The sequence below is a fragment of the Sapajus apella genome, unplaced genomic scaffold (genome assembly GCF_009761245.1).
Source record: "Sapajus apella isolate SASKATOON/1434 unplaced genomic scaffold, GSC_monkey_1.0 scaffold103, whole genome shotgun sequence".
Lineage (NCBI taxonomy): Eukaryota > Metazoa > Chordata > Mammalia > Primates > Cebidae > Sapajus > Sapajus apella.
Genome location: NW_022437043.1, coordinates 1871742 through 1895031, shown reverse-complemented (window position 1 = coordinate 1895031; position 23290 = coordinate 1871742). Strand labels below are relative to the sequence as shown.

Genomic DNA, 23290 nt, shown 5'->3' with positions numbered 1-23290 from the left:
AGCAACCAATCAGAGGCTGCAATGAGGTTACAAAGGTTATACCCTATGCAAGTATCTGATTGGTTGTGAGAAACAAACAATCAGAGGCTAAAGTGAAGTTATATAGTTACATGCAAAAAATGCAGAGTGTAACTCTCTGCAACCAATCAGAGATACTTTTGATTTTTCATCTGCCATGCAGAAAAAGGTTGGGGTGGGATTGCAAAGGGAGTGGCCTACCTCCAGTCCTTTTGTTACTTAGGGGTGGAAAGTTGTGGTTTTCCTTTTGATTTAGTTCCAGAAGTCAGCATGAATTGGCTTTAGGTTTCCTGCCTCCAGACCCTATTCTCTTGCCTCCAAGGTAGTTGGCTGCTGGCACATATTTAGAGGCTTAACTTTGTCTCAGCCAACATTTCTGCAGTCCTGCCCATGATCCCAAGGTGGCTGCCACAGCTCCAGGGATCATGTATACATTTCAAGAGAAGAGGTAAGTGAGGGCAAGGTGATCTGCATCTGTCCCTTGGCTCAAGAGAGCAAAAATCCTTCACAGAATTCCAAAACAGATTCCTGAAAAAGAGGCTGAGGAAACAAGTGGAAGCATTTAGCTTTTTCTGGAGTTTTTAAATGAAGACTTGCAAGGGAAAAGAAATTTGGGAATGTCTGTATGAATCAGCTGTAATGAGCCAGTGTTTTCAATTTACTTTGGGGAAAATCTTTAGAATTCTTTATTGATTGGTGTCTTGAGTTGAATTATTTAGAGAAAAAATATCAGAGCCTTGCGAGAAAGATTCTGCACATCTCTAGATCTTATCGATTTAAATTTTGTTTTTCACTCTCTACTGATTTAAATATATTATTAAATATATAAAATCAATCTTATTGTTATATCGAGTTGGTGGCTAAGAATCATGAGCACAACACTTTTTCAAGTTAGTTTTGGAAAGAAAGGAAAATTAGCTCGAAAATGTTTGAGGCTTTCTTTGACGTGCTTTTTTAATTTGCACATTTGGGGTTAGTTTTTGAGTGATTTAGCTTAATTAATAAATAATGATAGCTTTCATGCTCTTATAGTCTTACACTCTCAGATCCCACTATACCTGAGGCAATTTTGTTATTTTCTTTGGGAGGCTCACAGTATCTGCTGAATGACTTTTTCTTCTCCATAGAAGTACAGAAAAGAAGAAAAGATAAAATGAATTTTTAAAATAAATATTAGATGAAGGAGGAAAAAATCCCTACACTATTCACAGAATAGAAGCAAATTAGTCCAGAACCTGATCAGGCAGAAATATCTAAGAATGGTAGTTTTAGATAATTCTATATCAAATTTTCTATTAACCTCAAAAAATAGAAAAATAAGTTTTGTTAATGTTTATCAAAATATTAAATATTAACTGTCTCTCTTCAGTTCCCAAATTTCCAGTAACTGCTGGTGACTGTAGAGGGATTGCTACAGCACTCTCTTTTAATACTTCCCCAGCTTTTAAGGGATTGAGTCTAGATCCAATTATCTGGTCTATTTCCTCCCTTCCGGATCATGGTGGATGTTCTTGCTATTATATTTGCCAAAAGCAAAAGTAACAATTCAATTCTGATGACTTAAACAAGGAGACATCTATTACTTTTCTCAAAAAAAGCACAAAGAATATTAGGCCTAATGCTTAAGGGCTCAGGTGTTGGGTTTGCATCCTGGATTCACTACTTATACTAGTTGAGTGACTCTGAGCAAATGACTAAAACTCTGTCTCTCAGAATCCCCATCTAGGCTGGGCGCAGTGACTATAATCCTAGCACTTTGGGAGGCTGAGGTTGGCAGATCACTTGAGCCCAGGAGTTTGAGGCCAGCCTAGGCAACATGGTGAAACCCCGTGTCTGAAAAAAATACAAAAATTAGCCAGGTGTGGTGGCATACACCTGAAGTCCCAGCTATTCAGGAGGCTGAGGTGGGAGGATTGCTTGAGCCCAGGAGGTCAAGGCCGCAGCGAGTCATGATTGCACCACTGCAGCACTCTGGCCTGAGCTACAGAGTGAGACCCTGGATCCAAAAAAAACAAAAAAAAAAAAAAAAAAAAAAAAGACTCCTCATGTATAAAATGGGGAAGATGACAGAATATAGTTAGAGATTTTCTCTCTGAGGATTAAGAGCATTTAAAAAATGTGCATGTCTCATTTATTAATGCGATTAACTATATTTTAGTATGTTTATTTGCTATTTCCACTTTTTCTGTTAAGTGTCTTTTCAAATCCATTGCCCATTTTTCCATTGGGTTTTCCCTTTTTTATTGTACATATATATGAGATATAGAGCGGTATTTCCATATCTGTATACAATGTGTAATGAGCAAATCAAGCATATTTATCACCTCAAATATTTATCATTTCTTTGTTTTGGGAAGATTCAAAATCTTCTCTTCTAGATTTTTGAAAATATGTAATAAATTATAGTTAACCATATTCACCCTACAGAGCTACAGAACACTAGCACTCATTTCATCTATCTACTGTAATTTTTTATCTGTTAACCAGCCTCTCTCCACCTCCTCTCCTTCCTGTTTCCAGCCTTTAATACCCCCATTGATTAAGAGAATTTAATGTGACCAGGCATTGTGGGTCACACCTGTAATCCCAGCACTTTAGGAGGCTGAGGTGAGCAGATCACTTGAGCCCAGGAGTTCGAGACCAGTCTGGGCAACATGGTGAAACCTCATCTTTACAAAAAATACAGAACTTAGCAGGGTGTGGTAGTGTGAACCTGTAGTCCCAAGCTACTCAGCAGACTGAGGCGGGAGGACAGCTTGAGCCCAGGAGGTCAAGGCCGCAGTGAACTGTGATTGTGCCACTGCACTCCAGCCTGGGTGACAGAGCAAGACCCTGTCTCAATTAAAAAAAAAAAAAAAGAGAGAGTTTAATGTTTCTTAAGTGCTTAGAACAGTGCTACAATTGTTAGCTGTCATGGCAACAGAAATGACATTTATATCTGCTTATCTAGCTCATCGTGGTCCTAGTAAGCTGTCACATTCTTAGCAAGCACCTCATTCTTCCTGCCTTTGCCTTGTGGTTGTCGAGCATCTGGGCTTTTGAGTGTAGCCTAGAAAGAAACAAGAGACTGCTGTGCTGGAGTTCTGAAATAGAGATTGCAAACAGATCAACAGCTCCCGATGTAGATGACTATAGCCAGCTTCTCAGTTTGGATTAACTTTACGGTTTCTGTAGCGGCCTTGATAACTAATTGATTAATTAACCTACGCATATGCTAAAATTGCCATTCCAATTTTTAGCAATGAAATAGGGGTGCTGGTATTAGCTTTTAATTTGATATGAAGCAGAGAGTCTGGATTGGGCTGCCACCTTTCCAACAGTGGTGGAATGGGAGTTAGGGAGTTGAGATGCCAAGGAGCACTGATCTAGAAGTAGTTATGATCCTAACTTTATCATTTGCTAAGACACTTGCTAATTTCCTTGAATTGAGACTGAGTACCAATTTACAGTCACTATAGCAAAGGAAAAGTTGCCAGGCCATCTTAAGAGGCTATAATGGCAAATCTCAAGCTTGTGTATGTTTGTAGGGTGTGTGTATGTGTCAGGGGGCAAATATTTTAAACAAGTGCCCTATGGACTGTTATATCATATCAAACAAATTCTCAACATCTTTGTTTCTAAGGTATAGAATTCTGAATTGAAATTTCAAGTTAGTACTCTAATCGTGCAAAAATGGAGTTTTGTATGCTACGTCCATTAGAGTAGCAATAGCAGTTGGCATCACTGAACTTAAAAAAAGTGTGTGTGTTGTTGTTTTGAGTTTGTGTGAATTCACAACTCACAAGTCAAGAGTTTTGGAGATGTTTTAATAATAGTTCCTTTCATGCTAAAAACATATAATTAGGTGTGACTGATTTTATTTTATTTAGCAAGAGAATTGGAAATATTTAACAAGTATCTGGCTAATACTCTTTGAGTAGAGAATTTGCTCATAAATTTAGTAGCAACTTGGTTGAATGAACTGCATTCTGACTTTGATATATTTTGGTTTCTCTTCAATTTTTATAGCATCAGTGGATTTTATGGGCCCCACATGCTTCCACACAACTCTGTTGACCTTGGTGGGTTTTAATGTTTAAAATTAAAGGGCCCTGTCATATGATATTCTTAGTTATTGTTACTATTATAGCTGGACAAAGATGTGCTGGTAAGAGTTTGTAGCAATTGTGTGTGTGTGTGTGTGTGTGTGTGTGTGTGTGTGTGTGTGTATGTGTATGTGTGTGTGTGTGTATGCGGGGGTGGTGGTGGTGTCGGGTGTGCAGTGGCTGCTGCCCCCTCAAAGCAGCAAGCATGTAGCTGCCCAATGGGCTCTTCTTACCCGCTGCCCAGATAACGGCCGATTTATCAAGATGGAGGAATTACATTAAAGTTTCATACACTCAGAGCCAGCTAAATGGGAGACCAGAGTTTTATTGCTCAAATTAGTCTCCCTGAAAATTTGGAGACAGACGTTTTTAAGAGATAGTTTGGCAGGCAGGGGCCTAGGGAATGGGGAACACTGATTGGTTGGTTCAGAGATAAAATCATAGGGAGTTGAAGCTGCCCTCTTGCGCTGACTGAGTCAATTCCTGGATGGGGGCTATAGACCAGATGAGCCAGTTTACCTGTCCGGGTGGTGCCAGCTGATCCATCAGAATGAAGGGGCTGAAAAATATCTTGAATACCAGTCTTAGGTTTTATAATAGTAATGTTATCTATGGGAGAAGTTGGGGAGGTTAGGAATCTTGTGGCCTCTGGCTGCGTGACTCCTAAGCCATAATTTCTCATCTTGTGACTAATTTATTAGTTTTACAAAGGCAATCCAGTCCCCCAGCAAGGAAGGGGGGGTTTGTTTCAGGGAGGGGCTGTTATCATCTTTGTTTCAAATTTAAACTATAAATTCCTCCCAAAGTTAGTTTGGCCTATGCCCAGGAATGAATAGGTTGGAGGTTAGAAGCATGATGGAGTCGGTTAGGTACCATTTCTTTTACTGCCATAATTTTTGCAAAGGCAGTTTCAGGCATCTCTCTTCTGCCCTTGTGTTTTCCAGCCCCTTATCTTCCTCGTGCAGCTGTGGTGGTGACCAGGAAGGGAAGGCTAGCCTTGTGGAGGGTGCTTTCATTTCAGTCCACCTCTTCAGCCTCCTTTAGAAATAACAGCAGAAATGAGCCTTATACCCCATAAGATGTCATTTAAGTGTCTGATTTTGCTATTTAAGGCTCTCTGTGGATTGATTTCCATATCAACTGTTCAGCATTTATGTCCCACTACTGTAGGAAATGCTGCTGTATCTAGCTGCGTCTAGTCCTGGTCCTTCAACATGCTTCAGCATCTTTTCTCTTACTCTGCCCAAATTCACTGCATGGTTCAAGGCTCACTTTAAGACTCAAATCCTACATGAATATTTCTCTGGCATCTACCACTCCATAGTATACTCCTTTGAATTCCTATAGCCTGATCTATTTGCATAGGGTCCGCTACAGTGGGTTACCCAAAAAATAAATCTTAAAAATAGATGGTATAGTTTAAGTTGAAGAACTATTGACTCATACCGATCAGGCCCTGTATTAAATGTTGAATAAGAAATAAGACAGACTGTGGCCCTGCTTCCATGGAATTAAGAGGAACAGTGTTAAAAGTGAAGTTTGACCCAGGAATGATGATCAGATAATTTATACATGTTCCTGGAGTAAATATTATTATGACCAATAATGTCATAAAAGTGGAGATAAATCTATAAATCTATTTGTGGATGAGAACATATAAGCTCTTAGGTTGGTTAGTAAGGGAGTCATACTTGGTCCCTTTTTATTTTGAGATGGAGTCTCAGTCTGTCACCCAGGCTGCAGTGCAATGGTGCGATCTTGGCTTACTGCACCCTCCACCTCCCGAGTTCAAGCGATCCTCCTGCCTCAGCCTGTTGGGTAGCCGGGACTACAGGTGTGTGCCACCACACCTGGTTAATTTTTGTATTTTTAGCAGAGACAGGGTTTCACCATGTTGGCCAGGCTAGTCTCGAACTCCTGTACTTGGTCTCTTTTTACTGGAGCTCTGACGCAGTTCTCTCTAAAAGCTAATACCAAGTCCTTCCTCTTGAGAAAACAAAATAATAAATGCTAACAAGCAGGCACAGTCACAGAGATTCTCTCATTTAGCCCTAACCACTGTCTCGTGAAGCAGGTATTATTCTCACTTTAGACATGGCAAGCTAGAGGTCTCTGGAGACGTAAAGTGACTGCTCCAGCATCACATGGCCCATAGACGCAAAGCTGGAAGGTGGATGCCAGGCTTCTGATGCCAGATCTCCTGCCCTATCCTTTATGACCCCATTACTCCCTGGTTCTGCTCTCCATTCCAAATGTTTGATTATTAGATTTAAAAGGGTCTAACCCAGGTAACATGAATAGGGAAAGATCAGCTGTCAATATCTGATTGTTTGAAAAGAATTCACAGCTTATGTTCTATTCGTTCAATAGATGATCATTGAACACCTACTATGTGCCAGGCCCTATAGTCCTTACTGTCAGAAAGTACAAACTCTAGTATGAAATACAAGTAAATAAACAGAAAACTATAGTATAGTGTTCTAAGTACACTGATGGCTATACAGGAATTATGGGCATATAGAAGGGGGCTTATTTGTTTAATTAATGAATCAAGAAGAAGCTTGTGAGATTGTTTGTTTGTGTCTGCACCACTGCTGCCCTTTCAAAGGCACATCTATTATTTTTTTTTTAAAAACATGGTATTCTGTGTTGTAGGCACTTGGCCTGGCCCTGGTGATACAGCTGGGGTTGGGGGAAGGGAAAGGGCAAGTTCCTAAATAGTTAAAGACAGGGTAATCTTCCAGACATTAATAGAAGATCTATACAGGAACAGAATGTTCTGCCTCTGGCAGTCAGAGAAGGCTTTAAGAGATGACATTTAGATGATCTTTTATTTATTTCTTGCATTTTTCTGAGCTTGGGTTATTTTAAGGAAATTATAAATACTAGAAACTCAAGAGTTTTGATACCTTACCTAGAGCTGTTCAAAGAGCCATATGGTTCACAAGCTATTTCTGTCCCCATGATTCTGCTGAAACCATTCTTGTCAAGGTCACCAGCCACCTCCGTGTTGCCAAATCAGGGGGTCAAGTCTCAAACCTCATCTTCATTTGACTTATTAGTAGCATTTAACACAGTGAGTCATGCGTTCTTTCAAATGCTTTCTTTATGTATTTTCCATGATACTCAACTCTCCTGGTGCTCTTCCCATCTTACCAGCTACTCCTTTTTAGTCTTGTTTGCTAATTCTATCCCATCTCCTTAATCACATAACATTGGCATATTTTAAAGCTCGGTCTTGGACTTATTTTCTGCACTATCATCATTCATTCTAGCACTGTAGCCTTAAATACCATCCATCACCTGATGTATGTCAAATTTTTACATCCAGCCTTGACTTTTTGCTTGGACTTCAGACTCCTATATCCACCTGCTAGTCCACATTTCTACTTGCTTGTTTGAGTGGTATCTTGAAACGTAACATATCCAAAATAGAATTCTGGACTCCTGTGCCTGCCTCCTACCTCCAGAATTCTCATTTAAGTTCTCTCCCACCATTCTACATCCCAGCATCTAAAACTCCATTCTTCTAGTTGTTCAGGCCAAAATACTTGGAGTTGTTAACAACTCATCTCTTTTTCCACACCTGACATCTAATCTATTGGTAAATCCTTTTTGTTCCACCTTCAAGATATACAGAACTTGATCACTTCCACTGTCTCTACTTGTGTTACCCTGGTCTAGGCCACTATCATTTCTTGCCTGAACTCTTGCAATATCCCCAGTTCTTTGTATTGTGGCCAGAGTGATCCTTACTATGCCCAGCTCAAAACAAAATCCAGTCTTCTTTAAACCTCCAAGGCATTGGCCTCTGTTTATACGCTTAACCTCATGTCTCAAGTTAGAGGACTCTAGACCTTTCAAACACTAGGTAAGGCCTAATAGGGGAGATCGAATGACACTCCAGAGTGCAGGAGTGAATGGAGGGGAGAAGGGACTCTCGGTGACTGCAGACTACTGTTTTGTGAAACATGAAGATAGAGGACGGGAGGGAGTGAAGATGGTAATGAAAGCAAGACTAAGGGCTGAAGGAGGCTTTTCTTCCTCTAAGAGGTGAAAGACTTGAGTGTCTTTATGAGTCCATTGAAAGGAGGCCATAGAAAGGAGAGGGTAATGCTGTTGATCACTGACTTACCAGGGACACAAGCAAGCCAGTACTGCAAGGAGAGACAGTTAGGGCCCACGTGAGTATGGAGATCATAAGTTGACTGCAGTCACTGTTGTTTGCTTAGTTGTGTGGCTTATCCTACCACTTCACTCTGTCTTCTGGCCAGCGCCTTATAGGTACCTTCAGTCTACCCTTCCCAGCCCTTTTGTTATGCCTGCCCGCCAATCCCATTGCCTTCTCCCTTGTTCTGCTCCAGGCTCCTGAACACTGTGGATGTGACACGGGTCCTGAGGGTCACATTGCTTCCTGGATCACTATTTTTCTCTGTCTCCTAATTCTTGTCCTCCTCCCAGGTGCTTTAAACTTATCTACTTCAGGTCAGGCGCGGTGGCTCATGCCTATAATCCCAGCACTTTTGGGAGGCTGAGGTGAGCAGATCACCTGAGGTTGGGAGTTTGAGACAGGCCTTGCTAACATGCTGAAACCCCAGCTCTACTAAAAATACAAAAATTTGCCAGGCGTAGTGGTGCGTGCCTGTAATTCCAGCTACTCGGGAGGCTGAGGCAGGAGAATCGCTTGAATCTAGGAGACAGAGGTTGCAGTGAGCCGAGATCACACCACTGTACTCCAGCCTGGGTGACAGAGCGAAACTCCATCTCATAAACATACATACATACATACATACATATGTACATACATAAAATAAACTTATCTACTCCTGTGACATGTGTTTGATGGGGTCAGAGGTTGTGAAACTTTAGAAGCATACATGCTACCTTCGGAATTTAAAAAAATGTATCTACATGCCAACTGATCCATTATTTACTTAATATCTCTTTGTGAATTGAATCACTTTTGGAAAACTAAAACATACTTAAAAGGGAAACTTTATGTCCTTACCATAAACGAAAACCACACCACTTGATCTAAGTGGAAGGCCATGGTAAGAAAAAAAGAAATGAAAACAAAACAGTGTTTTTAGATTTGATGCCTACAAAAAGTTATGAGCCTGAGGCCTGCTGTCTTTTATATAGACAAGTGTTTGGGAGGTATAGTCAGTACTATCAAATTCAGACTTAGCCTTACCTTAATCAAAAGGAAGAGGATAGAAGATGAACATTCTTGTCTGTCCTCTGTAATCATCTCCATTACCAGGTAGGGTGGCATCCCTGGAAAGAGTGGCCCGGGTGTTTGTGTGCAGGGACGCTTAGCTCAAGGGTTGGCATGCTGTGGCTTGCTTAATCAATTACAGTTGAAGATCGGTTGAAGATCTTCATGTTGAGACATGGCAGTGGCCTCTTTAAAAGTCTTTTGTGCAGGGCATGGTGGCTTATGCCTATAATCCCAGCACTTTGGGAGGCTGAGGCAGGCGGATTACTTGAGCCCGGGAGTTCGAGATCAGTCTGGCCAACATGGTGAAACCCCGTCTCTACTAAAATTACAAAAATGAGCTGGGCATGGTAGTGGGCACCTGTAATCCCAGCTACTTGGGAGGCTGAGGCAGGAGAATTGCTTGGACCTGGGAGGCAGAGGTTGCAGTGGGCCGAGATCACATCACTGCACTCCAGCCTGGGTGACAAGAGTGAGACTCTATTTCAAAAAAAGGAAAAAAAAGTCTTTTACCTTCAGACCTTCCTTCTTCCAACCCACCCTGCTCACACTTAGTGGATCTGTCTTCAGACGTGCTGCCTCGTATTGTCCCTGTGTCCCTGGGGAAACAAATGGCTCCTTGTTGCCTATTTGATCCAGACCCACAATGTTCAATTTGGCAAGCAGTGAATCTACCACTCAAATGTTATGGGCTTCCTGTATCTGCAGCAATATGTTAGATGGTGAGGGGACGTAGAAAAAGGAAGAAATACACACCACGGTCCCAGAGTCTAAAAAATGTGTCATCTAGTTGAGGAGCCAAAACAAACATGAGTATGTGCACATACTATGGTGCACGTACATGACGAAGGGCTGGTGGTCAGGGAGGGCCTCATGAATCTGCCCATCCCTGGGCTTGGTTATCACATAGCTCATTTGTGGGGTATGAATCTCATGCTGGCTGGGTTTTTTTTTTTAAATTGTGGTAAAATATACAAAGTATAAAAGTTACCATTTTAACCATTTAAAGTATACAATTCAGTGACATTTGGTACATTCATAATGCTCTGTAGCTGTCCCCACTATTTCAAGAACATTTTCATTGCTTCAAAGGAATCCTTGTACCCAGTAAGCAGTCACTCCGCATTCTTTGTTCCTCCCAGTCCCTGGCAACCATGAATCTGTCTTGTCTTTGAGTTTACCTATTTTGTGTATTTCGTATACATGGAATCATATAATATGTGGCCCTTTTTATCTGGCTTTTTTCTCTTAGCATAACGTTTTCAAGGTCCATCCACATAGCATGTATCAATACTTTGTTCCCTTTGATGGCAGAATAATATTCCATTGTATGGTTATACCACATTTGTTTAACCATTCATCAGCTGATAGACATTTGGGTCGTTTCCACCTTTTGGCTATTGCAAATAAAGCTTCTATGAATATTTGTGTGTAAGTTTCTTTCTGTGGATGTATGTTTTCAATTCTCCTGAGAATATACTGAGGAATGCAACTGCTGGATCATATGATGATTCTTTGTTTAACTTAATGAGGAGCTGCCAAACTGTTTTTCACAGCAGCCATACTAGTGCCATCCCCACCAGCAAGGTGTGAGAGTTCCAATGTCTCCACATCCTCACCAACACTTGTTTCTATTTAAAAAAAATTATAGCCACCCTAGTAAGTGTGAAGTGTTATCACATTGTATGTATGTATATATGTATGTATGTATTTACTTTTAAGACAGTGTCTCACACTGTTGCCTAGGCTGGAGTGCAGTGTGCGATCATGGCTTCATAGCTCACTACAGCCTCAGCCTCATGAGCTCAAGCGATCCTTTTGCCTTAGCCTCCCGAGTAGCTGGGACTATAGGTGTGCACTGCCATGCCTGGCTAATTTTTGTATTTTTTTGTAGAGACAAGATCTCACCATGTTGCTCAGGCTGATCTCCAACTCCTGGACTCAAGTGATCTGTCTGCCTAAGCCTCCCAATGTATTGAGATTATAGGTGTGAGCCACTGTGTCTGGTTTCACTGTACTTTTGATTAACATATCCCTAATGACTAATGGCATTGAAGATGTTTTCATGTGCTTTTTGGCCATTTGTATATCTTCCTTGGAGAAATGTCTATTCAAGTCCTTTGCCCATTTTTAAATTGAATTGTGTGTGTTTTTGCTGAGTTGTAAGAATTCTTTATATATTCTGTATAATGGACCATTATAATATAGGATTTCCAAATATGTTCTGTCATTCTATGGGTTTGTTTGTTTGTTGGTTTGTCTGTTTTTCTAGAAATGACATCTCACTATATTTCCCAGGATGGTCTTGAACTCCTGGGCTCAAGTGATTCTCCCAGCTCAGCCTCTTAAAGTGTTGCTGGGATGCAGGCTTGAGCCACCTCACCCAGACTTCATTCTGTGGATTTTTTTCACTCTCTTGATAGCATCCTTTGACACACAGACAGTTTTAATTTTGATGAAGTCCAATTTATTTTTCCTTTTGCTGCTTGTGTTTTTGGTGCCATGTGTATGAAACCCAGTGCCAAACCCAGAGCCATAGTCACTGGCTTCTATTCTAGGATTGGGAGCTGTGACTTGCCCAAGCCAAGTCCCCAAAGTCTCTCACAACTTAGCACCCAATGGATGCTCACCAGATGTTTGTGAAAGGGATGACTGTGTAGTGGGATGTGAGCTGATCCTTGATGGGGAGAGGGGTTTGTGTAGAGGTAGAGCGTGACCAGGGACATGACTTTAATAGGCATAAGGTACCTTATAGGCTGTAAGATGTGGTCTGATCAAAGAGGAGGGTACATATGAACAAATTATGGAAATCTGGGGGACAGGTAGCTGAGTGAGGCCTTCAACAGTGGCAAGGGCTTTTTCCATGTGAATATGGAAACCTAGATCCATGGAGAAAACTTTGAATAGTGGAGAAAGCTCCTCAGGGGAAGGAAGGCTGGCTGTGACTTCATCTTTATACCATACTCTCTAGAATGGGGCCTGGCCAGTATTAGGCCTTAGTAAATATTCCAGTGTTTTGATGAAGGAGACTTTTAAGATATTTATATGAGAGGCTTTTCATGATATAGTCCTCCTATATATTCTACTCTAACTCACCTTCCTTCCAAACTTGAACTTGACTTTCTTTTTATTAGATTTGCCCCTCACCCTAGGCACCGTCAGCTCAGCTGCAGTATATCACTTGTAATCCTGCTCAGAACATCCTTGCCTCTCCTCTCTTATGGAGACTCTGGTCAGCCATACACTTACCAGAGCTTAGGGTCACATGACCTTAGGTTCAGATGCAGGCTCCACTGCTTACTGTGTAACATTGGGTGGGCTTGTCTCCCTCTTTCTGCCTTGGTTTCCTCATTGGAAAAATGGCAGTAATAACACTGATGAAATAGTTCTGTGAAGGTGAAATAAGATATAAACCCTTAGTAAAGCATCCAGCTCCTAGTAAGTGGTCAAAAATGGTAGCTATACTGTTTTCTAGTTTTCTGTATTTGGCTGTTCTGTTGCTATAAAGAAATACGTGAGACAGGGTAATTTATTTTAAAAAGAGGTTTAATTGGCTCATAGTTCTACAGGCTGTACAAGAAGTGTGGTATTGGCATCTGCTTCTGATGAGGGTCTCAGAAAGCTTCCAATCGGTGGAAGGCAAAGGGAGAGCCAGTGTATCACCTGGTGAGAGTGGGGGCAAGAGAGAGAAGGGGCAGGTCCCAGACTCTTTTAAACAACCAGATCTCATGTGAACGAACTGAGTGACAACTCATTTATCACTAAGGGGATGGTGTGAAACCATTCATGAGAGATCTGCCCCCATGCTCCAATCACCTCCCACCAGGCCCCACCTCCAACATTGAGAATCACATTTCAACATGAGATTTGGAGAGGACAAACATCCAAACCATATCATTGTATATATCTAAATCTTGCTCCCTCTGCAAGATTGTGGGGGTTTTTTTTGTTTGTTTGTTTTACTTCAGGGCAGGGGCTGAGTCTTATGCCTATTTTAAATTGTGTATTTGGCACAAAGCTAGGACTATTGTAAGTACTTAAGAAACATTTGTTAGTTCAAGGCGACTTGTGATTACTCGGAGTTACTTGCTTTAGGAGACAGTATATCATTATAAAATTCTGTATTATTCCACTACTTATTTTCTCAAACCCAACTTTTGCTTTGTTCTGTGGGGATCTGGGACTGACTTGTGGTAATCTGATTGTATGTGTGAGCAAGTGTGTGTGTGTGTGTGTGTGTGTATGTGTGAGAGAGAGAGAGAGAGAGAGAGAGAGAGAGAAAGAAAGAGACAGAGAGACAGAGTGGAGGGAATGGTGGAGGTAGTGACAATTGATTCCCTAAGGGGCAGAACCAGCTACAGCTCACCATCTTAACCATTGCATCTAGCTTCCTCCCCCAGCCCTAGAGTTGGGCTGTTATCTGCCCAGGGCAGCTGTTATGGCCCTAACTCCCCTGGGGAGGGCTGCTCAGGCCTTCCCCATTCTTCCAGGCAGCCTTTACCACAAACGGAAATGAGGTCTTTTTGACCCTATCAGACTTCCCTGCCAAAGCATCATGTTTTACAAGACGCTATTGCCCTGGCTATATACAGTAGTGGGCGATGTGCTAACATCAAAGAAACAAATTCAGGATACTGGTTACCTCTGGAGAAGGGAGGCAGAGCTATGAGCTCTGATACAAAGCTTCAGTTATATCTGAAGTGTTTATTTGTTATGCAGGGCTGTGGGGCATATGGGTGTTCATTTATTATCATGAATATTACATAATCTTGAATTTGCTGCTTATTTCTATGCATATATTATCCATAAATATTACTATATTTTTTGAGTATTTTCTAGGTTTATATATGTGTTGTGAACTTTTATGTGTACTTCAGCTACCTATATTTTTGGCCTGACAGTTTTCAGATTTGTCTATTTGTGTGTGTGTGTGTGTGTGTGTGTGTGTGTGTGTGTGTGTGTGTTTTTGAGACAGAATTTTGCTCTTGTTGCCCAGGCTGGAGTGCAATGGCGTGATCTCGGCTCACTGCAATCTCCACCTCCCAGCTTCAAGCGATTCTCTTGCCTCAGTCTCCCAACTAGCTGGGATTACAGGTGCACACCACTATACCTGGCTCAGTTTTTGTGTTTTTAGTAGAGACAGGGTTTTACCATGTTGCCCAGGCTGGTCTTGAACGCCTGACCTCAGGTGATCCTCCCGCTTCAGCCTCCCAAAGTGCTGGGATTACAGGCATGAGCCACCGCGCCTGACCTAGATTTGTCTGTGTTGATACATGTAATATTAGACTCTGTATTAATATACCATTTTATAAAGAGATGTATCTTTTTTACTATGGGTAGACTTTCAATGGTTTCCTGTTTTTCACTTTTGCAAACAATGCTGTAACAAATAGTCTGATATGTAGTTCTTGCCTAGGACAAGATACTTGTATAGGAGTGGACTGGCTAGGTCATAGGACATATATGCCTCTCTCTTTGCTCATATTTCCACATCTCTCCTTAGAGTGATTGTCCTACTTTACCTTCCCACCAGCAGTGCACAAATATTGATGTTGGCCACGTCCTTGTCAACAGCCCTTGGTAGTTGTATCTGTTTCCTCCTCTCTATCCAGGGTGGGAGGTAAGGTTTTGCAATTAAAGGAGAATGTCAGCTCTGAAGAATTTCCTGTTATATTTACTTTAATGAGGGAAAGATTTTGTTCTCTGTTTTGGTGAAAATAATGTTTAGACTTCTGTGGAAAACAGTTACATACACTTTTTATTCTGAAGCAGAGCAGTTTTTTCTCTCTCTTTTTTTTTTTTCTGTTTGCATTCTTGGCAAACAAATGGGAAAGACCAATTAGCAAGCTAATGTTCTAAATATTTACTTGCAGTAAGAGTCATTTTTTAAATGTTTTATATAGCATGGAGCATTAGGTTTGTGTTTACTGATTTTCAATGTTTTGAATTGGTTAAAATGAATTAAATTTACGAATGTGACACAACTTTATGGATAATGATTGATCATAATTATTTGCCTCTTTATTTGCATTTTGTGAGGGGAAAATACATGGTGAGAAAATGTGTTGACATTTTAAACCAGGTTAGAAAAGTCATAAAGAGTAACTTTGGGCCAGGTACGGTGGCTCACAACTGTAATCCCAGCACTTTGGGAGGCTGACGTGGGCACATCACGAGGTCAGGAGATTAAGACCATCCTGGCCAACATGGTGAAACCTCGTCTCTGCTACAAATACAAAAATTAGCCTGGCATGGTGGAGAATCACTTGAACCCAGGAGGCAGAGGTTGTAGTGAGCTGAGATCGCGCCACTGCACTGCAGACTGGGTGACAGAGCGAGACTCCATTACACACACACACACACACACACACACGCGACTAACTTTGGCTATTTTATGTTATCTCTTGTGTTCACAGGTGGGAAAGGAGAAGTTTCACAAATCCCAACATTGGGGCTTTTGCAACAATGTTATGATGTTGGTGAGTGAGGAAAAACCTGGAATAGGTGGAGAACCACTTCTGGGGCAAAAGATAAAGCCGAAATGTACCATATATCCTCAAGGAGATGGAAGCGATGTACCATCATGGGTAGCTTTTGATAAACAGGTAAGCCACATGACACTGGGAGAAATGCAGTCTTAAGAATTTTACAGATGCTAAATAGTTTTGAGAAAGTAGGAGTCTTCAGTGTAAATATTAAGGCTAGTTCTTTTTCTTTTTGCCTTTTCTACTTATTATTGCCTTTATTTTTAGTGTTTTATTTTTAGTGTTTCTCCTCTTGTCTTTGTTTAAACTGACAAACATAATTGTATGTATTTATGGTATACAACATGATGTTTTGAAATATGTATACACTATGGGATGGCTAAATTGAGCTAATTAACATATGCATTAATTCATGTGCATCTCATTTTTTTGTGTGTGGTGAAAACACCATCTATTGTCTTACCATTTTCAAGTGTACAATACATTGTTATTAACTATAGTTATACAATGGATCTCTTAAACATTCCTAAGTGAAAGGTTGCTTCTTTTGACTAAGGTTAGTTCTTCTGAAAAGATAAATTCAAGAACAAAAGTATCCGAAACAAAGAAAAATTATTCTTGCTCTGCTCTTTTTTTATCAGACACATTGGTTGCAAATGTTTATCTTTCTTGGCCAATGCTTATTAACCTTTCTCCTTCACTGGACAGGATAATCCATCCTATAGACACTAAGAGTCTGGTCAGATTGTCACTTTTACTTTTGAGTTGCCATTGACTAAATAATTGTGTTTGAGTCTGAATGTGGCATTTAATACGAACAGAAAAATGCCTTCTCTTCTTTTCTCCATACTAATTAGTAATAAGCCATAGTTATGATTCCTCATCGCTAAGGGCTAAAATGTGACATGGCAAGAAAAATAGTGAAAGGAAGCAATGCCATTATTAGAAAAGAGTTGGAATTTTCTAATGTATACGTCTCTACACATAAAACACACACATACATATGGACATATTGGAAGTTAGAAAAGGAAACGTATTTGAATATTTTAAAAAAGGACTAAGATCAAAGGAAAGAAAAGGCAACCAGCTATATGTATATGCTGTGTTTATCAGACAGCCCTGTATCACAGCCCTATGTTCTGTTCTCCAGAAAGAACTAGTTATTAGATTATTTGAGATCCTGTAATTAAAAGATAGTTCAGGACTAGATAAAGAATTCAAACCATAGCACGCTAAGTTTACCAGGTGGTTTTTAGTAGCTTTTAACATGGATTGGTTGTCAGTACTTTGATTCTAATTAAAACGTCCTCAAATTTGGTAGAATTGACACATCCCCATGTCATCTGTGATAGGGCAGATCAATTAGAGTGCACATTTTTTTTTGAAGCCTAGTTCCGACACTTATAGAGATCTAACAGACTACAGGGAGGCTTCTTTCCTGGGAAACAATCTCTCCTTTCAACATGGGCCAATATTTTTTTTTTTTGGATTATTTTCAGTACCTGGCTCAGTGATGGACCTAGAGCTCAAAAAACAATTCTGAGCCGACTGACTTGGGTGGATTATGCATAGTTTTCTATTACTCTCAATCTTATAGGATGTTTACTTTGCATGGGCCAAAGAAAAGATTCTATTTTTACTTCATGTCAAAAAGAGAGTATTGACAATATTTTAAACTAATCTACTACTGAATAAGTAATATAGGCCACGATGTATTAATATTAAACTATTCTCTTGCATTTAAAGTCGAAAAGTCATTTTATTTCATGTTTTTCTCAATGTTTAATATGTGCCTTTCAAGCCTATTTTGCAGCCCTTTAATTACTTATAAAATGATGTAGAATATTTCGTGAAGCTGGAATAATTTTAGCTTTAGACTACTTGAGAAAATGAAGAGCTTGCTCATTTCAGGTCTAACTAAATACGTCATAATTCTTTCAGTTATTTTGTTGATCAACTTCAATTAAATATTCATTGAGCTTTAAATGAGACACTAAGACTATGAAATATTTACGTGCTCTGATGAGAATGTGAACTACGGACTAGATCCTGGTTAATACCCTGAGCAAATTATAGAGCACTTTCTACATTAGCAGTTCAACGAAAACAAGTCAACACCTGTTAATCATTTTTCTTAAAAACGAGACATTTTCAACTTGTTGCCAGTTTTTCCAGTAGCTTTTAATCCTAGCAATATATCTCGCATTACACTCTCAAATAATACAAAGTTAAAGGCGGTCCTTGAGAAAGTGTATTAAAATTAATCTTTGTAGTAGATGCTCTTTGTGCCCATCCAGATCCATGCTGGGTGGTGCTCCCCCACCCCCAGCTGTTACAAATGTTTTGACAAACTGCTCACACCTGTAACCCTCTCTGGAGACTTGCTCTTGGCTGATGGGAGTTGTATCTCTCAGATTCACCTGGGAGGTTACATTGGCCCCTTTCCCTCAACAGGGGCAGCTAATAACTGACTGATTTATCAAGGGTTAAAAATGGTCAGCTTCCTTGCATGAAGGAGGGATAATTCTTTGCTGTGATTCAGGCTACATAGCCCCTCATGCATCGGACCAAGGCTACACTTGACCTGAGAATGCATCCTTCCTTGCACGGCTCATTTCCCTTTCCTTTGCTGCTTCCCTCACTCCCTTACAGATTTCTCCCAAGAGTGTGCCCTTAATAAATCACATGCACTAAAATCCCTGTTTCAGGCTCTGCCTTTATGGAACCCAACCTAAGACAACATTCCAGGTTTTAATCCCTAATTCTAAAAGCAACCACCAAAATGCCTTGCTCAAGTAGACTATCACGTTATAAGCAGAGAAAATGCCATTTGCAGTCACCAAAAAGAGCCAGTATTTGTTACCCCAAATGGCCCCTGTGGCAGACACTTCTAGCTGTTTATCCTTTATGCATTCTACCCTTCCTTCTTATAGGCAGATCAGTTTTACGCAGGCTGGAATTGTCCCCACTTAAACGTGTTACCTCCCCAGGCTCCTTGCAGCTAGGGCTGGCCGCATGACTCACTTTTGGCCAATGATGTATGCATTAAGGTTTATTGGGTGGGGCTTCTGGGAATGTTACTATTTTTCTAATGAAAACAGGCTTAGTGGGTATGGTTTCCCTGGTGTTTGCCCTCCTTTTGTTTTCCTGTCTGGAACTAGCGTTACTGAACCAAACTGGGTCCATTTACCTGCATGCAAGGGAAAGCCAAACGTCAAAGCACCAGGTTTTTGCAGCAAGAAGGGTTTATTGAGCTGATTGGCAAGGATACAGGAGGAAACACTCAAATCTGTCTCTTGGAGCTGGGGGCTGGGTCAGGTTTTATAAGCATAGGTAATGAGGTGTGATCTGATGGCATCTTGCAGTAAGGTGATGCTGGGAGGCATAATCTGACTGGATCCTGCTGTGGGGTGACACCAGAGTTTGAACTTTTTGGTTCCTGGATCTTGCCATATGGTATCTGCTTCTTATTTCAGTGCCTGTTCCTTGGTCCAAGCACTTAGGTTTCACTTGTGCACACTTGGTTCAACTAGGCATGCTCAGGTTGTGTGACCTTCAACCCTGGGGTCCATGGCAAATGGAAAACAACTCACGATTTTGTTATATAAAAGTTGAACTAGATTAGTCTGGTGCAGTTACACTAGGACGTAATTCCTAGGGCGCAGCAGCTATCTTGTGAGCATGGCAGAGATAAAGGAAACCTAGGTCCTTGTTGGCATTGGGGAGCCACTGTTTAAGGCCCAGGCTGCTTCTCTTTGGACTTGTAGTTATACGAGAAAAATCAAGCCACATTTCAGAGATTCTCAACATAGCAAGGTATTTGGAAATATGTGGAGGTGTTTTGGATTGTCACGATGACCAGGAGCTGGGCCGGACTAGGGTAAGGCAAGTGAGGCATTTGCCTTGGGTGCAACATTTAAGGGGTGCCCCCAAACTCAGCAATTAAACTAGATAATATTTTAGTATAATATTAAAAAAAATCAAATTATTGCCAGAAATTCATTATGAACAAAATGCTATTGGAGCCTGAGGCAAAAGGAAAAATCAGTAATACTGATCCAATCTTTATTAAAAATTTGGCATTTTGATATTTTGTTCCTCCTGGATTTTTTGCATTAATTTTTTTTTGTTTTATTTTTATTTTTTGAGTTGGAGTCTTGCTCCATTGCCCAGGCTGGAGCACAGTGGCATGATCTTGGCTCACTGCAACCTCTGCCTCCTAGGTTCAAGCGATTCTCCTGCCTCAGCCTCCTGAGGAGCTAGGACTACAAGCAAACCCCACCATACATGGCTGAGTTTTGTATTTTTAGTAGAGATAGGGTTTCACCATGTTGGCCAGGCTGGCCTCGAACTCATGACCTCAGGTAATCCACCTGCCTCGGCCTCCCAAAGCGCTGGGATTACAGGCATGAGCCACTGTGCCTGGCTTGCATTAATTTTGACGTTTTAAATCGCCTCACCCTAGGGCCAGCCCTGACCAGGAGGTGCCGCTACCATTGAGTAATCAGGGGCCACGTGTGTATTTTACATCCTGAGGTGTGGGGAAGGGAACCCCACATTGAGGAAGAATTGTTCTATCTCAAATGCCAATTATGTTTCCATTGAGAAACAGTGTATGTACTGTTTGCTTAAAACCCCTAGCATTGGGAGAATTTCTAAAAATAGGCAAAAGAATTTTGCTTAATACTGCACCCACCCTTCAAAGACTTCATTATTTCATTGAATTCATTTAAATAAAAGCAGACTATGATGAGATCAAGACCAAAACAAGACTACTCCATAATCATAACTTTCTGAACACAGATGGAATGCGAACATTGTCCAAGTCACAAAATGCATCACTCACACCACTCATACTAGTTATTTCCAGTCATCATCCCAGTACCTCCATGAGTAAGAAGCAAATATAGATGGTTATCCTCACTATATAAATGAAGAATCAGTCTCAAGGAGAAGTGGAGCAAGAACCAGGGTCTGAGACTGGGTGTTGGAGGCACTGATTCTGGTTCTGGTCCCGCCATTAACTCTATGTGTGATTGTGGCTTAGTCACTTTATCTTTCTGAACCTCAGTTTCCTTAACTATAATGCAGGACTTGGCTAGCTGATCTCTACCTAGGCCCTTTTACCTCTAGCAATTTATGTCTAAGACTTGACTAAAGTCAAATTCAGCTTGTTTATCCTAGAACTGAGCCCAGACCCTGAATCTCACGGCCTAGGACTCTTTCCAATTACATCAGGCACCCACTACTTCATTATTAATTGAAATTAGGCATTTAGCAGTTTATGCTCTGCTATGGTGGCTGTATAAGATCCATAGTTAGCTGCTTTTATGAAACATTGCTGTATTTAGAAATACACGAATGACTGAATGTTTTTATATGACTTTCCTCTGGATGTTAAGCCCCATTTACATAGACTCTACAATTTTGTTCTCATTTTTCATTTGTCAACAGCTCCTAGTTAGCCTAATTTGTTTGCTATTTCACAAATGACTCAATTATAATAAGTGGCAAGATAAAGGTTGATCTCATGGGATATGCATAAATTTTAAAATATTATTTCTTTTTTTTCCATCTATTGTAAACAACGATTAAAACTACTGACCACACAATTGGAATTTTAATCACTTACATTAATTTACATTGAGTTTGTAATAAGCTGATTATTTATGTAGCACTGTGTGACTGTATGATTTGAACAATATAAAAATAAATTTTTAAAATATAATTTGGTCCCTTGGGTCATCCTGATTTTATTTTTTAGATTAAACAAGTTAGTTTATTATTCATTTGCAGCAAGGGAAAAAAACACACCCTAAGCAACTGTGGGATGTCTAATGAAGCAGGTGTTAGAAAAGGCTTATTATAGGATTTGGGCTTGTGTTACCTTAATTGTGGGGAGTGATTAAGGAACCATGGCTTTGCTCTGGATTGGGTGCTATCAGGAAGTAGGGGTACTTCTACGACTGGGTGTCTTAATAAATCTCATTATAGAGACAACAGACTAGAGCAAGTCTATATCTGTAATTGGGAGAGAAGCAGCTGTCACTTCTGTGATCCAGGAGAGGGGGATGTTTGACATTTTGTGGCTGGACAAGGTTCATTTTCTCTCTGTGTTTAGATGTGATTATGGAGTGGTCTTGGTTTTGTCTTGATCCATCATGGTCACAGAGTGGTCTTGTCTGATGTTGGTGGTCTCTGAAATTATTCTTGTTCAGCAGGACAATACCAAGGTCCAGCTGTGGGTCCCAGGCCCGCTTGTAGCAGCACCAAGACCAGCTGATAGTACCGTATAGGCTGGCTCCTGGATGTCAGGGGCTACTTTTCTGTTTCTAACCCAGAACTAGATAGAATTTTTAATTTTCCTGCAGGGGATTAAAGAGTGATCAAGTACATTAGAATTTCACTTGGTTAACAAAGAATAATACATAAATAAAGATTCTTGAGGTTTTCTCTAAAACCAGTTAGGAATGTTATAAAATATGATCAGAATATATAAAAATAAAATACAATTAACTTTTTTAAAAAACTGGAAATGTGTTAGATATACGTTTAAACCAGACCCAAAATTTCAAATGGAAATCTTTCCATAGGTTTATATAATTTTCAGATTATCTGACTCCTGCTATTACCATGTCATAAAAGACACCAATATGTATAATTATAAGACAATGTAATTGCAATACATTGCCATTTTAATCCTATGTTTTAAGTTACAGTTACACAGATCTTCAGCTATTTAGCTTTAGAGAAGAAATAAAAAATCTTGCCTGAAATCAACCATGTCATGTCCCAAATTCTCAACTATGCATTCTGAATTTGTCAGTAAGAATAAAACACTTAGTCTTTATATTAAAGTGATAAAATTTCCAATTTCATTGTATTATGTGGGTTTCTTTAATCTTCTTTTGAAATTCAAAAGGTACTTAATAAAAGTCTGGAATAAATGTTTTTAGAATAAAAAGAATGAGATTCATAAATGAGCATTTTACTAAAGAAGAGAGTTCTTCCCACCCTCTTTTCCAAAACCTAGAATTTAGCTATTTGACAAAATTTTAAGGCCCTTCCCTCAGGCCTAAACTTTTTATCAGTAACTAGGCCTGTGGCTTATTCTGATTAGTCCAAAGTTAAAATTATCTTTTCGAACTTAAACTTTTGTAGCTACCACTACACCTCCATTAGAATGACTATAATTTAAAAAGACCCTTCCTACTAAGTGTTGGTGAGCATGCGGAGAAACTAGAACCTTCATACATTCCTGGTAGGAATGTAAAATGGTGCTGCCATTTTGAAAGACAGTTTGGCAGTTTCTTAAATTAAATAGTTAAACATATACTTGCTGCATGACCAAGTAATTCCACTCCTATGTATCCATCTAAAAGAAATTAAAACATGTTCACACAAAAACCTGTGTGTGACTGTTTATAACATCATTATTCATAGTAGCCAAAAACAGGAAACAACACAAATGTCTCTTAAGTAAT

General features: G+C 40.1%; 1 protein-coding gene across 2 annotated transcripts in view; it reads left to right on the top strand.

The window, feature by feature from the left end:
• The window catches only part of EFHC2 (EF-hand domain containing 2), a 194246-nt gene that overhangs the window by 18109 nt on the left and 152847 nt on the right, over positions 1–23290 (top strand). For both annotated transcript variants that reach the window (XM_032258551.1, XM_032258550.1), the window contains exon 2: positions 15738–15926. In XM_032258551.1, coding sequence (XP_032114442.1) covers positions 15738–15926 — 189 coding nt within the window. The remainder of the gene's footprint in view (positions 1–15737; positions 15927–23290) is intronic.